Source organism: Scyliorhinus canicula, chromosome 12, assembly GCF_902713615.1.
Source record: "Scyliorhinus canicula chromosome 12, sScyCan1.1, whole genome shotgun sequence".
NCBI classification, from domain to species: domain Eukaryota; kingdom Metazoa; phylum Chordata; class Chondrichthyes; order Carcharhiniformes; family Scyliorhinidae; genus Scyliorhinus; species Scyliorhinus canicula.
In genome coordinates, this window is record NC_052157.1 from 140324931 (window position 1) to 140339366 (window position 14436).

The following is a 14436-nucleotide window of genomic DNA, read 5'->3' on the forward strand; positions in this document are numbered from 1 at the left end:
ACATGGTCTGTGTGGCTCAGACATTGGCTAAACCTGTTCGCGGATTGGGGATAGTCGTGTTTTGTGTTTCATATCTCCAGGTTTCTGGGCTTTCAGTGTTAAATGATGCCAACCTTCTGGCAATGTATGTTAATACAGTCATATGGTCTGCTATGAAGTAATGATGCATGGGAACATCTGTTTGTTTCCACAATATGATTTGAGCTGTATTATTAGTTGAGCTACAATGCAGAAAACGGGAGCTTCTCCAGATGGAGAAAGAGGGAGTTTAATGGCCCATAACTCCTTGATTGCCACTTAAGAACCATGTCGGGAGAGGCTGCAGAGCGGTTTGCATAACAGTTAACGGTTTGCGGGACAGTTAACTGTTCAGGTGAAACTGTGGAATCTCTGCGCAGGAAACACAAATTCAGCTGCACCTTTAGGATCAGTTCAATCAACTCTTGGTGAATGCTGGATCATAAGCAATCGACGTAGAAGTAGATCATACGGCCCCTCGAGCCTACGCCGTCATTTAATAAGATCAGGGTTGATCTTCCAGTTCAGTTACTTTCCCGCTCTATCCCCATACCCTGTGATTCCCTTGACATCCAAAAATCTATTGGGCTTATTCATGAATATACTCCACGGTGGAGCATCCACATCCCTCGAGTGGAGAATTCCAAAGATTCCACAACACCAAGTGAAGACATTTTTCCATGTCTCTGTTTGAAATGACCAATCCCTTTACCCGAGACTAGAAACCTTAGCACCAGTCTCTCAATATCCATTAAACTGAGCAGTGAAGCCAAATACACATATGTGAAAATAGCTGGAACTTAAATGAGGAACACAGAACACTGTGAGGGCAGCATGGTGCACAGTGGTTCTCACTGCTGCCTCATAGCGCCAGGGACCAAGGTTCAGTTCTGGCCTTAGGTGACTGTGGAGTTTGTACAGTCTGCCCGTGTCTTCGTGGGTTTCCTCTGGTTTCCTCCCACATTCCAAACATGTGCAGGTAAGGTGGAGTAGCTGTCATAATATACACCAGTATATCATGGTGCAGACACCCACTGATGGACAGACACAGGGACCAATCAACATGTACAAACACCGCAGCCAATCACCAGTTAGAATACACACACTATAAAGGCAGAGGGCACCACGGTTCCCGCTCATTCTGCGTGCTGCCTCTGAGTGGAACAGGAACTCATCCAGCCCAGCACAGACTCACACCACGTGCTGAGAGAATCAACTGGTTCGAACAAGGCTTAGGTATCTAGTTTAAGTTAGCATCATTTAGACCCACAGTCATCGTGTGTTAGTTAGTTAGAAGTTAGTTAATAAAATTGAGTTGAACCTTCATCAGCGTTGGAAGTGTCTGTTCATCTCTCAAGTCTACACTAGCCAACACTTCAGCAGCCATGCTAAATTGCCCCTTAAGTGAGAAAATGAAATGAAAATTGCTTATTGTCACAAGTAGACTTCAAATTAAGTTACTGTGAAAAGCCCCTAGTCGCCTCATTCTGGTGCCTGTTCGGGGAGGCTGGTACGGGAATTGAACCGTGCTGCTGGCCTGCCTTGGTCTGCTTTCAAAGCCAGCCATATAGTCCTGTGCTAAACCAGCCCCTAATTGCCCAAATGTTAGGTGGAGTTGCGGGGGCTTGGGCCTGGGTGGGGTACTCTCTCAGAGGGTTGGTGCAGACGTGATGGGCTGAATGGCCTCTTTCTACACTGTAGGAATTCTGTGGTTCTATATAAATCCTGATGCACCTCACCTGCTTCTCCCCAGATACTAATGATAAAAACAAATTCCCCTCAGCACTCTTTAAAAAAATAAACAGTATTGCTCAATAAAAACTGATGCCTTTGGAGCCTCTTCTTCCCCTATCTTTTCACAGAGTTTGCAATAGTATCACACCAGAAATCAGAGAAGGATTTACGACCCATTCCCTCTTAAGCTCAGCTGAAGACTTCTGCACAGAGGAGATAGGCCTGTTAGCGGAAAAGAGTGTCTCAGAACATAATCTCCCATATTTCATTCACGGTGACAAATGCTGTCTGCATTTACTGGATGCACAAAGACCAATTGCAAATCAACAAATGTGCTGAATTGCTTCAAAAGAAAACGAGTGACTGCAATAAACATCCCAATATTAGTTCTGATTTCCCTGCCCTGCCATAAATATGAAATTGAAAACATCATTTAACCGTACGCAGTGAGATCACCATATTCATGAATGAGTGTGTGTGTAGGAAAGTGCAGAGCTGAAATTTCAACCAATTAATCTTATAGTGTTGCCAACAATGTTGGTATTTCTCAGTCCCACCCAGCAGCGTCGCCAATACTGTGGGTAGTTCTACTGATCTTAGTGAACCACAAGCCTTCCCTTATATCGATCAAATGACCACCCAACCAGTTAGTTAGTTCAAAAGATGGTTTATTTACATACACAAGAGTTATCTCAACATGCAAACACAATATCTACTACGGGTTACACTACACCTATCAGCTACAATAACCTGTACTTAACGTCAGGTCGACCAACACTGTGCAAATGGATAAAGCCTTTATCTGAATTTCACTTGGCTGGTTTGAAGAAAGTGTCTCTGCTGGACTCATCCGTCAGGTAGCGATCGTTGGTCTTGAACTTGGCTGGCTGTTCCTGCTGCAATTGCGCTGGCACAGGCCGGATCCAAAAGAGACAGAACACATGGCTGTGTCCTCTTTTATCCCTCTGGGATTTCACGCTCTTTGGGGTGGTCCTTAACATTGGACCCAATAGTTCGACAGGGTTCTGATCACTGTCTTCGAATTCGGCCAATAAAGGGGCAGCTGCCTTGGTGGCTGGCGGGTCCTTAGCGGTCATTGACCTTGGCAGTTGTGCTTTCTGAGTAAGGGGAGTGGCGCCGATCAGTCTGTGGCTGTACCGGTTGCTTGATTGGAGTTCTATTGCCCAGGGAAAATGGGCCACTAAAATGCAAGCAAGCGGGGGTTTCGATCAGGTCTGATTACCTTTGTTTCAGATACACATAAGCTGTGTATCTGTCTGAGTCCTGGGTTTGCCATAATTCCCATGGTCCTTTGCGGGTGGCCACCTTAGATGGCTACAATAGGAAGTGCATCCACACTTGTCTGAGTGAAAAGCATCATTGGAATTGGTTCACCAATTATTCAAGAGGTGCATGGTCGCACAATGGTTCGCACTGTTGCTTCACAGCACCACAGTCCCAGGTTCGATTCCTGGCTTGGGTCGCTGCCTGTGCGGAGTCTGCACATTCTCCCCGCGTCTGCGTGGGTTTCCTCTGGGTGCTCTGGTTTCCTCCCACAGTCCAAAGATGTGCAGGTTAGGTGGATTGGCCATGGTGAATTGCCCTTAGTGTCCAAAACGGTTAGGTGGGGTTACTGGGTCACAGGGGGATAGGGTGGAGGCACGGGCTTAAGTAGAGTGCTCATTCTAAGGGCCGGTGCCGACTCAATGGGCTGAATGGCCTCCTCCTGCACTGTAAATTCTATGAAGAGCCTGAGAAGTTCTGGACAGTGGATGATGCATGAAGTCAGGAGGAAAAGCCCAATAGGACAAGTAAAATATTACCCATCTATTTGCACAGTTCATTTTATATCCGAATAGAGATGGCATTAAACTGCAGAGGGAGGGATTGAGGGAGGTGTGAAATTTATTAGGGTTGCACTCTACTCAGTTATCGAGAGGATCTTTTATTACGCTCTGAATCTGCAAAAACCAACCATATGATTGAAAGACTTTAGAACAGTACATCCATATCTGCAGTGCAGAAGCAATGTTGCTTAAATCACCTGTTCCTTCCAAAAAGCTTATGTGGAAGCTCAAAGCAGTTGTTATTGTGACAGTAAAATGGGAAGCGCTGCTAATCCTGTCGTTGTGTTCTAAGCCTTCCTTGCCCTATGGCCTCAGTCAAGAGGCCATATACCCTCATTGATCCTCGAAATAACCACGTTTTATCCACCATTTTGGACGCATCACATACACACACGCAGATACTGTCTCATCCTCTTGTCGACCATCGTGGCTTCCCATTTATCCCCATCCTATACTTCAAAGTAGCATAATTACATCAGCGCACAGAATGTCGCACCCAATATGTTGTCTCTGGTTGCCAAACTATAAAAGGGGAAAACATTCTCATCTCTTATATGACTTCACCACCAATATTTGTACACAAGCTGTTCCTTCAATATTTTTTCCCTCCAAACTATAAAACTCCTGCTTTCCTATGTGCCTGCACCTAAAATATTAACCTACCCAGTGCTTGACTCATCCAGGTACAGGTAATGTGATCTCTGGCCAACACATGTAGAAAGAACATTATTGGGCCCTCATTGCCACAGAATTTTAGTAACTGCTCCTGAAGCGCATCTAATAAAGTGCAGACCTTTTTAAAATTTAGGTGGCTATATGAGTGTAGTGGGACAGTGCCATGGATGGCACGGTGGCACAGTGGTTAGCGCTGTTGCACCACAGCGCCAGGGACCCGGGTCCAATCCCCTGCCCTATTCCCACAACCTCACCTAACCCGTCTCACTTCTGCACACTAAGCGGTAATTTAGAACGGCCAATCCATCTGTCTGTGGTGAATGTGTGGAGTTTGCACTTTCTCCCCATGCCTGCGTGGGTTTCTTCCAGGTGCTCCGGTTTCCTCCCACAGCCCAAATGTGTGCAGGTTAGGTGGATTGGCCGCGCTAAATTGCCACTTAATGTCCAGGGATGTGCAGGTTAGGTGGGGTTATGAGGTTACGGGGATAGGGCAGGGGATTGGGCCTAGGTAGGGTGCTCTCTCAGACGGGGATAGGGCAGGGGATTGGGCCTAGGTAGGGTGCTCTCTCAGACGGGGATAGGGCAGGGGATTGGGCCTAGGTAGGGTGCTCTCTCAGACGGGGATAGGGCAGGGGATTGGGCCTAGGTAGGGTGCTCTCTCAGACGGGGTTAGGGCAGGGGATTGGGCCTAGGTAGGGTGCTCTCTCAGACGGGGATAGGGCCTAGGTAGGGTGCTCTCTCAGACAGGGATAGGGCAGGTGATTGGGCTTAGGTAGGATGCTCTCTCAGACGGGGATAGGGCAGGGGATTGGGCCTAGGTAGGGCACTCTTTCAGACGGGGATAGGGCAGGGGATTGGGCCTAGGTAGGGTGCTCTCTCAGACGGGGATATGGCCTAGGTAGGGTGCTCTCTCAGACGGGGATAGGGCAGGGGATTGGGCCTAGGTAGGGTGCTCTCTCAGACGGGGATAGGACAGGGGATTGGGCCTAGGTAGGGTGCTCTCTCAGACGGGGATAGGGCAGGGGATTGGGCCTAGGTAAGGTGCTCTCTCAGACGGGGTTAGGGCCTAGGTAGGGTGCTCTCTCAGACGGGGATAGGGCAAGGGATTGGGCCTAGGTAGGGTGCTCTCTCAGACGGGGATAGGGCAGGGGATTGGGCCTAGGTAGGGTGCTCTCTCAGACGGGGATAGGGCAGGGGATTGGGCCTAGGTAGGGTGCTCTCTCAGACAGGGATAGGGCAGGGGATTGGGCCTAGGTAGGGTGCTCTCTCAGACGGGGATAGGGCAGGGGATTGGGCCTAGGTAGGGTGCTCTCACAGACGGGGATAGGGCAGGGGATTGTGCCTAGGTAGGGTGCTCTCTCAGACAGGGATAGGGCAGGTGACTGGGCCTAGGTAGGGTGCTCTCTCAGACGGGGATAGGGCAGGGGATTGGGCCTAGGTAGGGTGCTCTCTCAGATGGGGATAGGGCAGGGGATTGGGCCTAGGTAGGGTGCTCTCTCAGACGGGGATAGGGCAGGGGATTGGGCCTAGGTAGAGTACTCTCTCAGACGGGGATAGGGCAGGGGATTGGGCCTAGGTAGGGTGCTCTCTCAGACGGGGATATGGCCTAGGTAGGGTGCTCTCTCAGACGGGGATAGGGCAGGGGATTGGGCCTAGGTAGGGTGCTCTCTCAGACGGGGATAGGGCAGGGGATTGGGCCTAGGTAGGGTGCTCTCTCAGACGGTGATAGGGCCTAGGTAGGGTGCTCTCTCAGACGGGGATAGGGCAGGGGATTGGGCCTAGGTAGGGTGCTCTCTGAGAGGCTCGGTGCAGACTTTAAAAAATATATATTTTTATTCTCCTTTTTCACATTTTCTCCCAAATTTGCACCCACCAACAATAATCAGTATCGAATCTAATGTCAATCTCCATATCAATAACAATGATCCCATCCTCCCACCAAACCCCAAACATTAACCAGCATGTTAACATAAACAAATGACAAAAAGGAATCCGGAATCACCCATAGTCACCATTAACTGGTCCGTGCAGACTTGATGGGCCGAACAGTCTCCTGCATTGTAGGAGTTCAATAGTTTACTGATTTGTCACCTCCAGAAATTGATGTTTTTGGGATATTATATACTCCTTCTCTGGGTGGGAGGAAGCCTGAGGAGGCGCGATGAGACGGTGAGGGACCTCGTTGCCACGAACCAACCTGTCTGTAGAAGAGTCATGTTAGACTCAAAATGTTAACTCTTACCTCTCTCCCTACAGATGCTGCTAGACCTGCTAGGTTTATACAGCATTTCTGACTTTATTATATTAAAATAATCTCTTCTGTTATCTACATCAGTGTAAAAGGCCTGACATCTAGTAGTGTTTCAGCTGAGTACCAATACCTTGTACATTACATGAAGAAGTGCTTCCATCTCCAGGGTTACCTGTAACTAGGGGCTGTTTAGCTCACTGGGCTAAATTGCTGGCTTTTGAAAGCAGACTAAGGCAAGCCAGCAGCACGGTTCGATTCCCGTAACAGCCTCCCCGAACAGGCGCCGGAATGTGGCGACTAGGGGCTTTTCACAGTAACTTCATTTGAAGCCTACTTGTGACAATAAGCGATTTTCATTTTTCATTTCAATTAAGGTTGCATCAGGTTCCATTATATCTGGCAATGCTGTTCCACCACACTGTATTTTACTATAAAAGACATACATTACTCTCTCACTTCTTTGTCACTTCTGAGTTATTGGTCACTCACTCGGGTGAAACATTGCCTTGGAACATTTACTGTATTGTGTGTAACACAGGAGAGCTTTCTCTTTGATTTAAATTACCCTTTTACCTGTTGATTTAATAATCTTGTCAGACACTGAGGATCGTTGTTTGTTACTGGAAGGAGAAAGTCCCTGGAACGTATGGAATTCACAAGGGTTTTCCTTGCTTTATAAGAATTCTTGGCTCAGTTCAACATCATATCTATGGACTTCCTTCTAATGAATATCCAGGACTAATGAAGGTATGTACATGGAGATTATGCCTCTACTCTGTTGTGAACGTGTATATATATATATATATGTATTTTTTTAAATTCATTTACGGAATGTGGGCATCACTGGCTATACCAGAATTTATTGCTCGCGGGAAGGTGGTGATGAGCTGTCTTCTTGAACCGCTGCAGTCCCTAAGGTGTAGGCGCACCCACAGTGCTATTAGGGAGGGAATTCTAGATCTTTGACCCAGGGACAGTGATGGTGCGGCAACATATTTCCAAGTCACGATGTGAGTGGCTAAGAGGGGAACCTCCACATGGTGGTGTTGCCAGGTATCTACTGCGCTTGTCTTTCTAGATGGTAGTGGTCATGGGTTTGGAAGATGCTGGCTAAGGACCTCGGTAAGCACCTGCAGTGCAAATTGTAGATGGCACATACCACTGCCACTGTTCGTCAGTGGTGGAGGGATTGAATGTTTGTAGAAAGGGTAGTAATCAAGTGGGCTACTTTTTCCTGGATGGTGTTGAGCTCCTTGAGTGTACTTGGAGCTGCAATTTCTAAGAACATAAAATCATAAAGATATAGGAGCAAAACTAGGCCTGTCGGCCCATCGAGTCTGCTCCGCCATTCAATCACGGCTGATATTTTCTCATCCCCATTCTCCTGCCTTCTCCCCATAACCCCTGATCCCCTTATTGATCAAGAACCTATCTATCTCTATCTTAAAGACATTCAGTGACTTGGCCTCCACAGCCTTCTACGGGAAAGAGTTCCACAGATTCACCACCCTCTGGCTGAAGAAATTCCTCCTCATCTTTGTTTTAAAGATTTGTCCCTTTTTCTTAGGCTGTGCCATTGGGTTCTAGTCTTTGCTACCAGTGGAAACATCTTCTCCACGTCCACTGTATCTAGGCTTCTCCGTATTCTGTAAGTTTTAATTAGAAGCTTCTAAACTCCAACGAGTACAGACCCAGAGTACCCAACTGCTCCTCATATGACAAGCCCTTCATTCCAGGCATCATTCTTGTGAACCGCCTCTGAACCCTTTCCAAGGCCAGCATATCCTTCCTTAGATATGAGGCCCAAAACTGTTCACATTATTTCAAATGTGGTCTGACCAGAGCCTTGTACAGGCTTAACAGTACATCCCTGCACTTGTATTCTAGCCCTCTTGCCATGAATGCTAACATTGCATTTGCCTTCCTAACTTCTAACTGAACCTGCACGTTAACCTGAAGAGAATCCTGAACTAGGAATCCAATGTCCCTTTGTGCTTCAGATTTCCAAAGCTGTTCCCCATTTGGAGAATAGTCTATGCCTCTTTTCTTCCGACCAAAGTGCAAAACCTCACACATTTCCACATTGTATTCTATCTGCCACTTCTTTGCCCACTTTCCTAGCCTGGAAAGTACTTCTGAAGCCTCCCTGCTTCCTTAACACAACCTGTCCCTCTCCATATCTTCGTATTATCTGCAAACTTAGCAACAGTGCCCTCAGTTCTTTCTTCCAGATCTTAATGTATGGGCTGGAGCAGGGGAAATGTTTAGATACATGCAGGTTCAAGATTTTGCCAGAAAGGAGATACAGAGCTTCCCGGTGGAGCAGGCCTCCACATTGCTGGAGGAGGTGCTGACGACAGGGGGACTGGAGAAGGGGGTAGTGTCGGTGGTTTACGGAGCTATTTTGGAAGAGGAGAAGGCACCACTGGAAGGGATCAAAGCAAAGTGGGAGGAAGAGTTGGGAGAGGATATGGAGCAGGGGTTCTGGTGAGAGGTGCTCCGGAGAGTGAACGCCTCCACCTCGTACACGAGGTTGGGGCTGAAACAGCTGAAGGTGGTGTACAGAGCACCCCTCACGAGGGCGAGGATGAGCCGATTCTTTGAAGGGGTAGAAGATGTGTGTGAACGTTGTTGGGGGGGGGGGGGGCAAATCACGTGGATATGTTTTGGTCCTGTCCAAAGCTGGAGGATAACTGGAAGGAGGTTTTTAGGGTAATCTCTAAAGTGGTGCACATAAAACTGGACCCAGGTCCCCTGGAGGCCATATTTGCTGTGTCGGACCAGCCGAGGTTGGCAATGGGTGCGGAAGCAGATGTTGTCGCCTTCGCCTCATTGATCGCCCGAAGGCGGATCCTGATGGGATGGAGAGCAACCTCTCCGCCCTGTGTCCTGGTGTAGCGGGGGGACCTGTTGGAATTCTTGACTCTTGAGAAGGTTAAGTTTGAACTGAGGGGACGGATGGAGGGGTTCTACAATTCATGGGCATTATTCATTATGCACTTTTAAGAACTGGATAACATCGAACATTAGTTGGGGTGTGGGGGTGGTTGGGAGGGTTAGAGGGAGGGGGACTGTGTGTTAATGGTGACTATGGGTGATTCCTGATTCCATTTTGTCATTTGTTTATGTGAACATGCGAGCTAATGTTTGGGGGTTGGTGGGAGGATGGGATTGTTGTTATTGATATGGGGATTGACATATTTGTTACTGATTATTGTTTACTGTTGGTGTGTGTAAATTTGGGAGAAAATGTGAAAAAGGAGGAGAAAAAAGAAAAATAAGTGCAGGAAGACGTGAGGAAGAAGGATGTCCAAAAGCCAAAGGAAAGCTGCCATGGAGAAGGGGCCGAATGAAGATTCGCCGTCGAGCGGAAGGGTCGGCTCAGCAACTGGAAGGATGGCCGAGGCTGGGTTGCTGGGTGGGGCCCCGCACTGTTCACCGCTGAAAAGATGACCGAGGTGTTGGCTGTGGAACTTGAAAAACAGTTTGCAAAGCACATGGAGGTGATGAGGAAGGAATCAATGGCAGCATTGAAGGTGTAGGAGGCGATTGCCCCAGTGAAGGCGGCGGTGTCGAGGACATCGGCCGAGGTGCGGGGGTATTGTGAGAAACTGAAGGAAGTGGAAGAGGCTTTCTCACAACACAATGATCAACTCACCTCGATAGTGCTCGTGAACTTGGAACCAGGGCCCCCAGAGGCCCTTTTCGAGGGGTCGGACCGGCTCGGGTGGCAGGCGGGTGCGGGGGGCAGATGTTAGCCTTTGCCTTGCCGATTGCCCGTAGGCGGGTCCTGTTTGGGTGGAGGTCAGCTTCTTCATCCTGTGACATGGCTCGGCAGCGGCGGGGAGACCTACTTGAATTTCTTTGACTCTCAGGAAAGTGAAGTCTCAACTGAAGGGGGTGAAGGAAGGGTTTCACAATTCATGGGGGCTGTTTATTATGCACTTCCGAGAATTGGTTGCCATTGAACATTAGGGAGGGGGTGGGGAAGGTGGGGGGGGGGGGGGGGGGGTCGGCAGGAAGGGGGGGTCGGCGGTATTGTTGCTTTCGGTTACACTGTTTACGGATTGATTGTTAATTTGTGTTTTTTACCTGTAATGTACGGGTGGATGTTTGGGTCTGTATATTGAGCAGGGGTGCGGTTTGTGTGTGGGGGATTGTTACTGTGTTTGTTTTTGTTTGTTTTTTTCTTTGGTTGTTTATTGATGAAAATGTTGAAAATGAGGAGAATAAAGATTTTTTTTTAAAGTTCACAATGAGGAGAGCGATTGATGGATTCTATCACAGATGCCGTTTGTTTACTTTGCAATTCAAGGATCTGGTCACTGTTAGCTGTTCGTGGGAGTTCTATTGGGGCGGGGGGAGGAAATAATTGCTAGGAGGGGTTGTTATTGGTTGGTACGGTTTGTTGAGATTGTTGATATATGCTTTATTGTTTAGCTGTTACTTGTGAATAAAATGTTAAAAACTCAATAAAAATATTTTCAAAAAAAAAAGAATCTCATCCTTAAAATCAATGTCTAATTTTTGCTTCATAATGCTCCAGTGAAGCATCATGGGATGTTTTAGCACATGAAGGGTGCTGTATAAATAAAAGTTATGAATTGCAATTTAAATTACAGCCAACTTTTGATTATAATTCTGAGATTGATTGGGCTGAGAGATTCTCTGCAAATGTGTTCATAAAAATTGTAAAGCTGCAGGGAATAGAAACGAGTACAAATGCACAGCCGTTATTACATTGAAATCAAAATGGATGTGAATGCGTGTGTCTGTAACATAAATAATCCATCTTCTATTTTGTAGTCTTTATTGCAAGATTTTAACCATTATACTGGTCTCTTATAGGTCTGAGAATCACCGTATCATGCCTGTGCTATCAAATACTCTGATTATGAATTTTGTTTAGTGGCTCTTGAACACATTTGTATGCTTCTATATAATTGCAGGGCGCAATTCTCTGAAAATATTTCTAAGCATGGTGGCGGGTGGGATTGGCTCAGTGAGGCTGGCAATGCTATTCAACATTATTTGGTCCACTTAATGAGGCCTCATGGGCGTCTCGCCACAAATTATGGCTCGCCAGCTGATTTGCCAGGACTGGGCTCGCCAGCCCCCAGCTAACAAGATCGGGCAGCACTTGAACTGCACTTGCTCAGCCAACCCCAGCCAGTTCGCAACAATGCTGCCGAGGAGACCAGCCCCAAGGTTCGGGGACGCTGACCTGGGGAGGCTCCTAGACGCCGTGGAAGCCAAGAAGGGTCCCAGGGGACCTGTCAAACATTAGTTGTTATTACCTTGCTGACTGACTCATCCCTCCCACTGTCCATTCTCCTGCAGGTCCTCCAGCTGAAGGAGCCGGCCTATCCCGGGCGGTCCCCTCTCCTGATTCTGAGAACACCTCGGAGGACAGCTGTCATCCCCACCAGCGCAGATATACGCACCTCAGTGGGACATGTTAGTGAACAGGCTTCTGGAGCACAGTCTGGTGATCACCACACTGCTGCTGCTGATGCTCATCGACAAGATGGTGCAGATCATGGGGAGCCGCCAGGGCTGGCAGAGCCAGAGAATGCAGGGGCAGCCGGTGCTTGATCCAGCTACCCCTCTGTCCCAAGGTGAACCCCAGGGCTCCATGGGCATCGATCGGGAGGGGGGTGTGCCGGGTGCCAACCCAGACCCGTCCCATGGAGTGGCATCTGTGGGCACCAGCTCCCGAGTTCCACCCCTCTGATGAGGTCGCATCTCACAGTCAGCACATGGGACAGGGAAGCACGGTGCTCTTAGGCCCCAGAGGACACCTGCCAAGGGCATCGAAGGCCACAGGATGTGGTAAGCAGACGACTGCCTCCACCTCAGATGTGCATCTTGAGAAACACCAAGACGTAGTGGTAGAGCTAGGAGTGCCACTGAGGGGGAGAGGTTGGAGGAGTAGGTAGGGGGTGGAGAGGGGGTTGGGAGGGGCGGCACCATCGGGGATGGGTTTGTACAGCACATTGAACACCTTTTCACAAAACCATTATGATGATTCTGTCACTTCCTACTGCATTGCGGGAGGAATGCAGTAGGAAGGGCGCTGTGCCCATCTTCCCAGCGCACCCCTCCCCCACCATGACAGCCCACTCCTGCGGAGGGTTCCCCACCGAGCACTGGGGTGGCAAGCCCAGCACCCCCAGGCTCTCTGCCTGTGAGCAGAGACAGCTACTCACCCCCATGCTCCCCACAGAAGCTCTCCCACCGTGTTCCCGCTTTTCAAAAGGAGTACTAATCGGCACCAGTGTGAGCACTTGCTGGGGAGGCTGCTGAATAATGGCAGGCTGTTGCATATGGGGTCGCTCTCATTAATTTTATGGCAATGGGGCTTAAGTGGTGATAATTGTTTTCTCACTACACTATGCGCAATCCTGATTTTGCCTCGGGGAGCGAGCCGGTTGCTTCGCAACTGTTTGGCGCCTGCCATGGATTGTGCTTTTGGCCTTTCCCGCTATTCATCGGCCTCATTACGCTTCACGAGAGCGTAACGAGGCTGGAGAATCACGCCCGTAGTGTTTATTTTGCTCCGGAGTACAGCAGCCTGCATAGTGAGGGGAATAGTCTTTTTGGAAGAGTTTACACGTGCTTTCATAGTGTACGATGATTAAACAAACCAAATTGTCAGAGATTGGTTGTTTTCCAGTGAACGGTCTTCCTAGAAATTGACTAAAAAAATTGTGCCACGTCCCACATTAAGCAATAGTGAAACAATAGTTCCAAGAGCAGCAACATTGGCACGTACTGCCAGTACAAACAACATCAACCTATGAAATGAGAAAGTGTCAACAAGCTGCAGACTTATGGTTTAGTCAGAGAAATAAAATCCAGCTTCAAATTTTGAACCCTGAATATTTTAACCTCCTCATTGAGGGAGCAATAAATATATATGTAAAATTTGTAAAAAATCTTACATCTATGCAGACTTCCTGTCAACAAAACTCTACTCCCTGTTCTCACACGCTTATAACCCTCCTGCCAACCTCTCACACTATAAATTCTTGTGTCTGCTTTTATATTGGAACCAGACACACACAACTTGACATGTTTCATGTACACCTTCCACCCCCACTGGCGTGGTGCCAAATGGCTTCAGTTTAATGCCACCAGGTCTGTCCAAAGATTCCTAAGCTCCAACGAATATAACTTTGCTTCCCATATTGCAATCAAACTACAAATAATATTTAAGAATGATACAAAATTATCAATTATTCCCAACCATCTAATCTAAAGTCACCTGAAGACTACTTTTGTTCTTGGTTACCTGTATATAAGCACCATGGGGCTGATTAGTGTAATTTTATATGAATATGTGCGCATTTTTGGATGTGTGTCGCAAAATGTACCTGAATTGCCATTGAAAATACTGGACGTTAAAGCGTTATAATAATAATCCTGGGGCAGCACAGTAGCACAAGTGGCTAGCACTGTGGCTTCACAGCACCAGGGTCCCAGGTTTGATTCCCCACTGGGTCATTGAGCGCAGTCTGCTTGTTTTCCCCGCATCTGCGTGGGTTTCCTTCGGGTGTGCTTCGGTTTCCTCCCACAGTCCAAGATGTGCAGGTTAGGTGGATTGGACATGATAAATTGCCCTTAGTGGCCAAAAAGGTTAGGAGGGGTTATTGAGTTACGGGGATAGGGTGGAAGTGAGAGCTTAAGTGGGTTGGTGCAGACTCGATAGGCCGAATGGCCTCCTTCTGCATGTTCTATGTTCTATGTTTATTGTCACAAGTAGGCTTACATTAACACTGCAAGTTACTGTGAAAAGCCCCTAGTCGCCACATTCCAGTGCCTGTTCGGGTACACGGAGGGAGAATTTAGAATGTCTAAATTAACTAAAAGCACGTCTTTCGGAACTTGTGGGAGGAAACCGGAGCTCCC

General features: G+C 48.0%; 1 protein-coding gene across 1 annotated transcript in view; it reads left to right on the forward strand.

Moving 5' to 3' along the window:
• pipox (pipecolic acid oxidase) overlaps positions 1-14436 on the forward strand; it is a 124811-nt gene that overhangs the window by 92436 nt on the left and 17939 nt on the right. The window contains exon 6 of the mRNA XM_038814279.1: positions 7123-7272. Within this exon, the coding sequence (XP_038670207.1) occupies positions 7123-7272 (150 nt within the window). The remainder of the gene's footprint in view (positions 1-7122; positions 7273-14436) is intronic.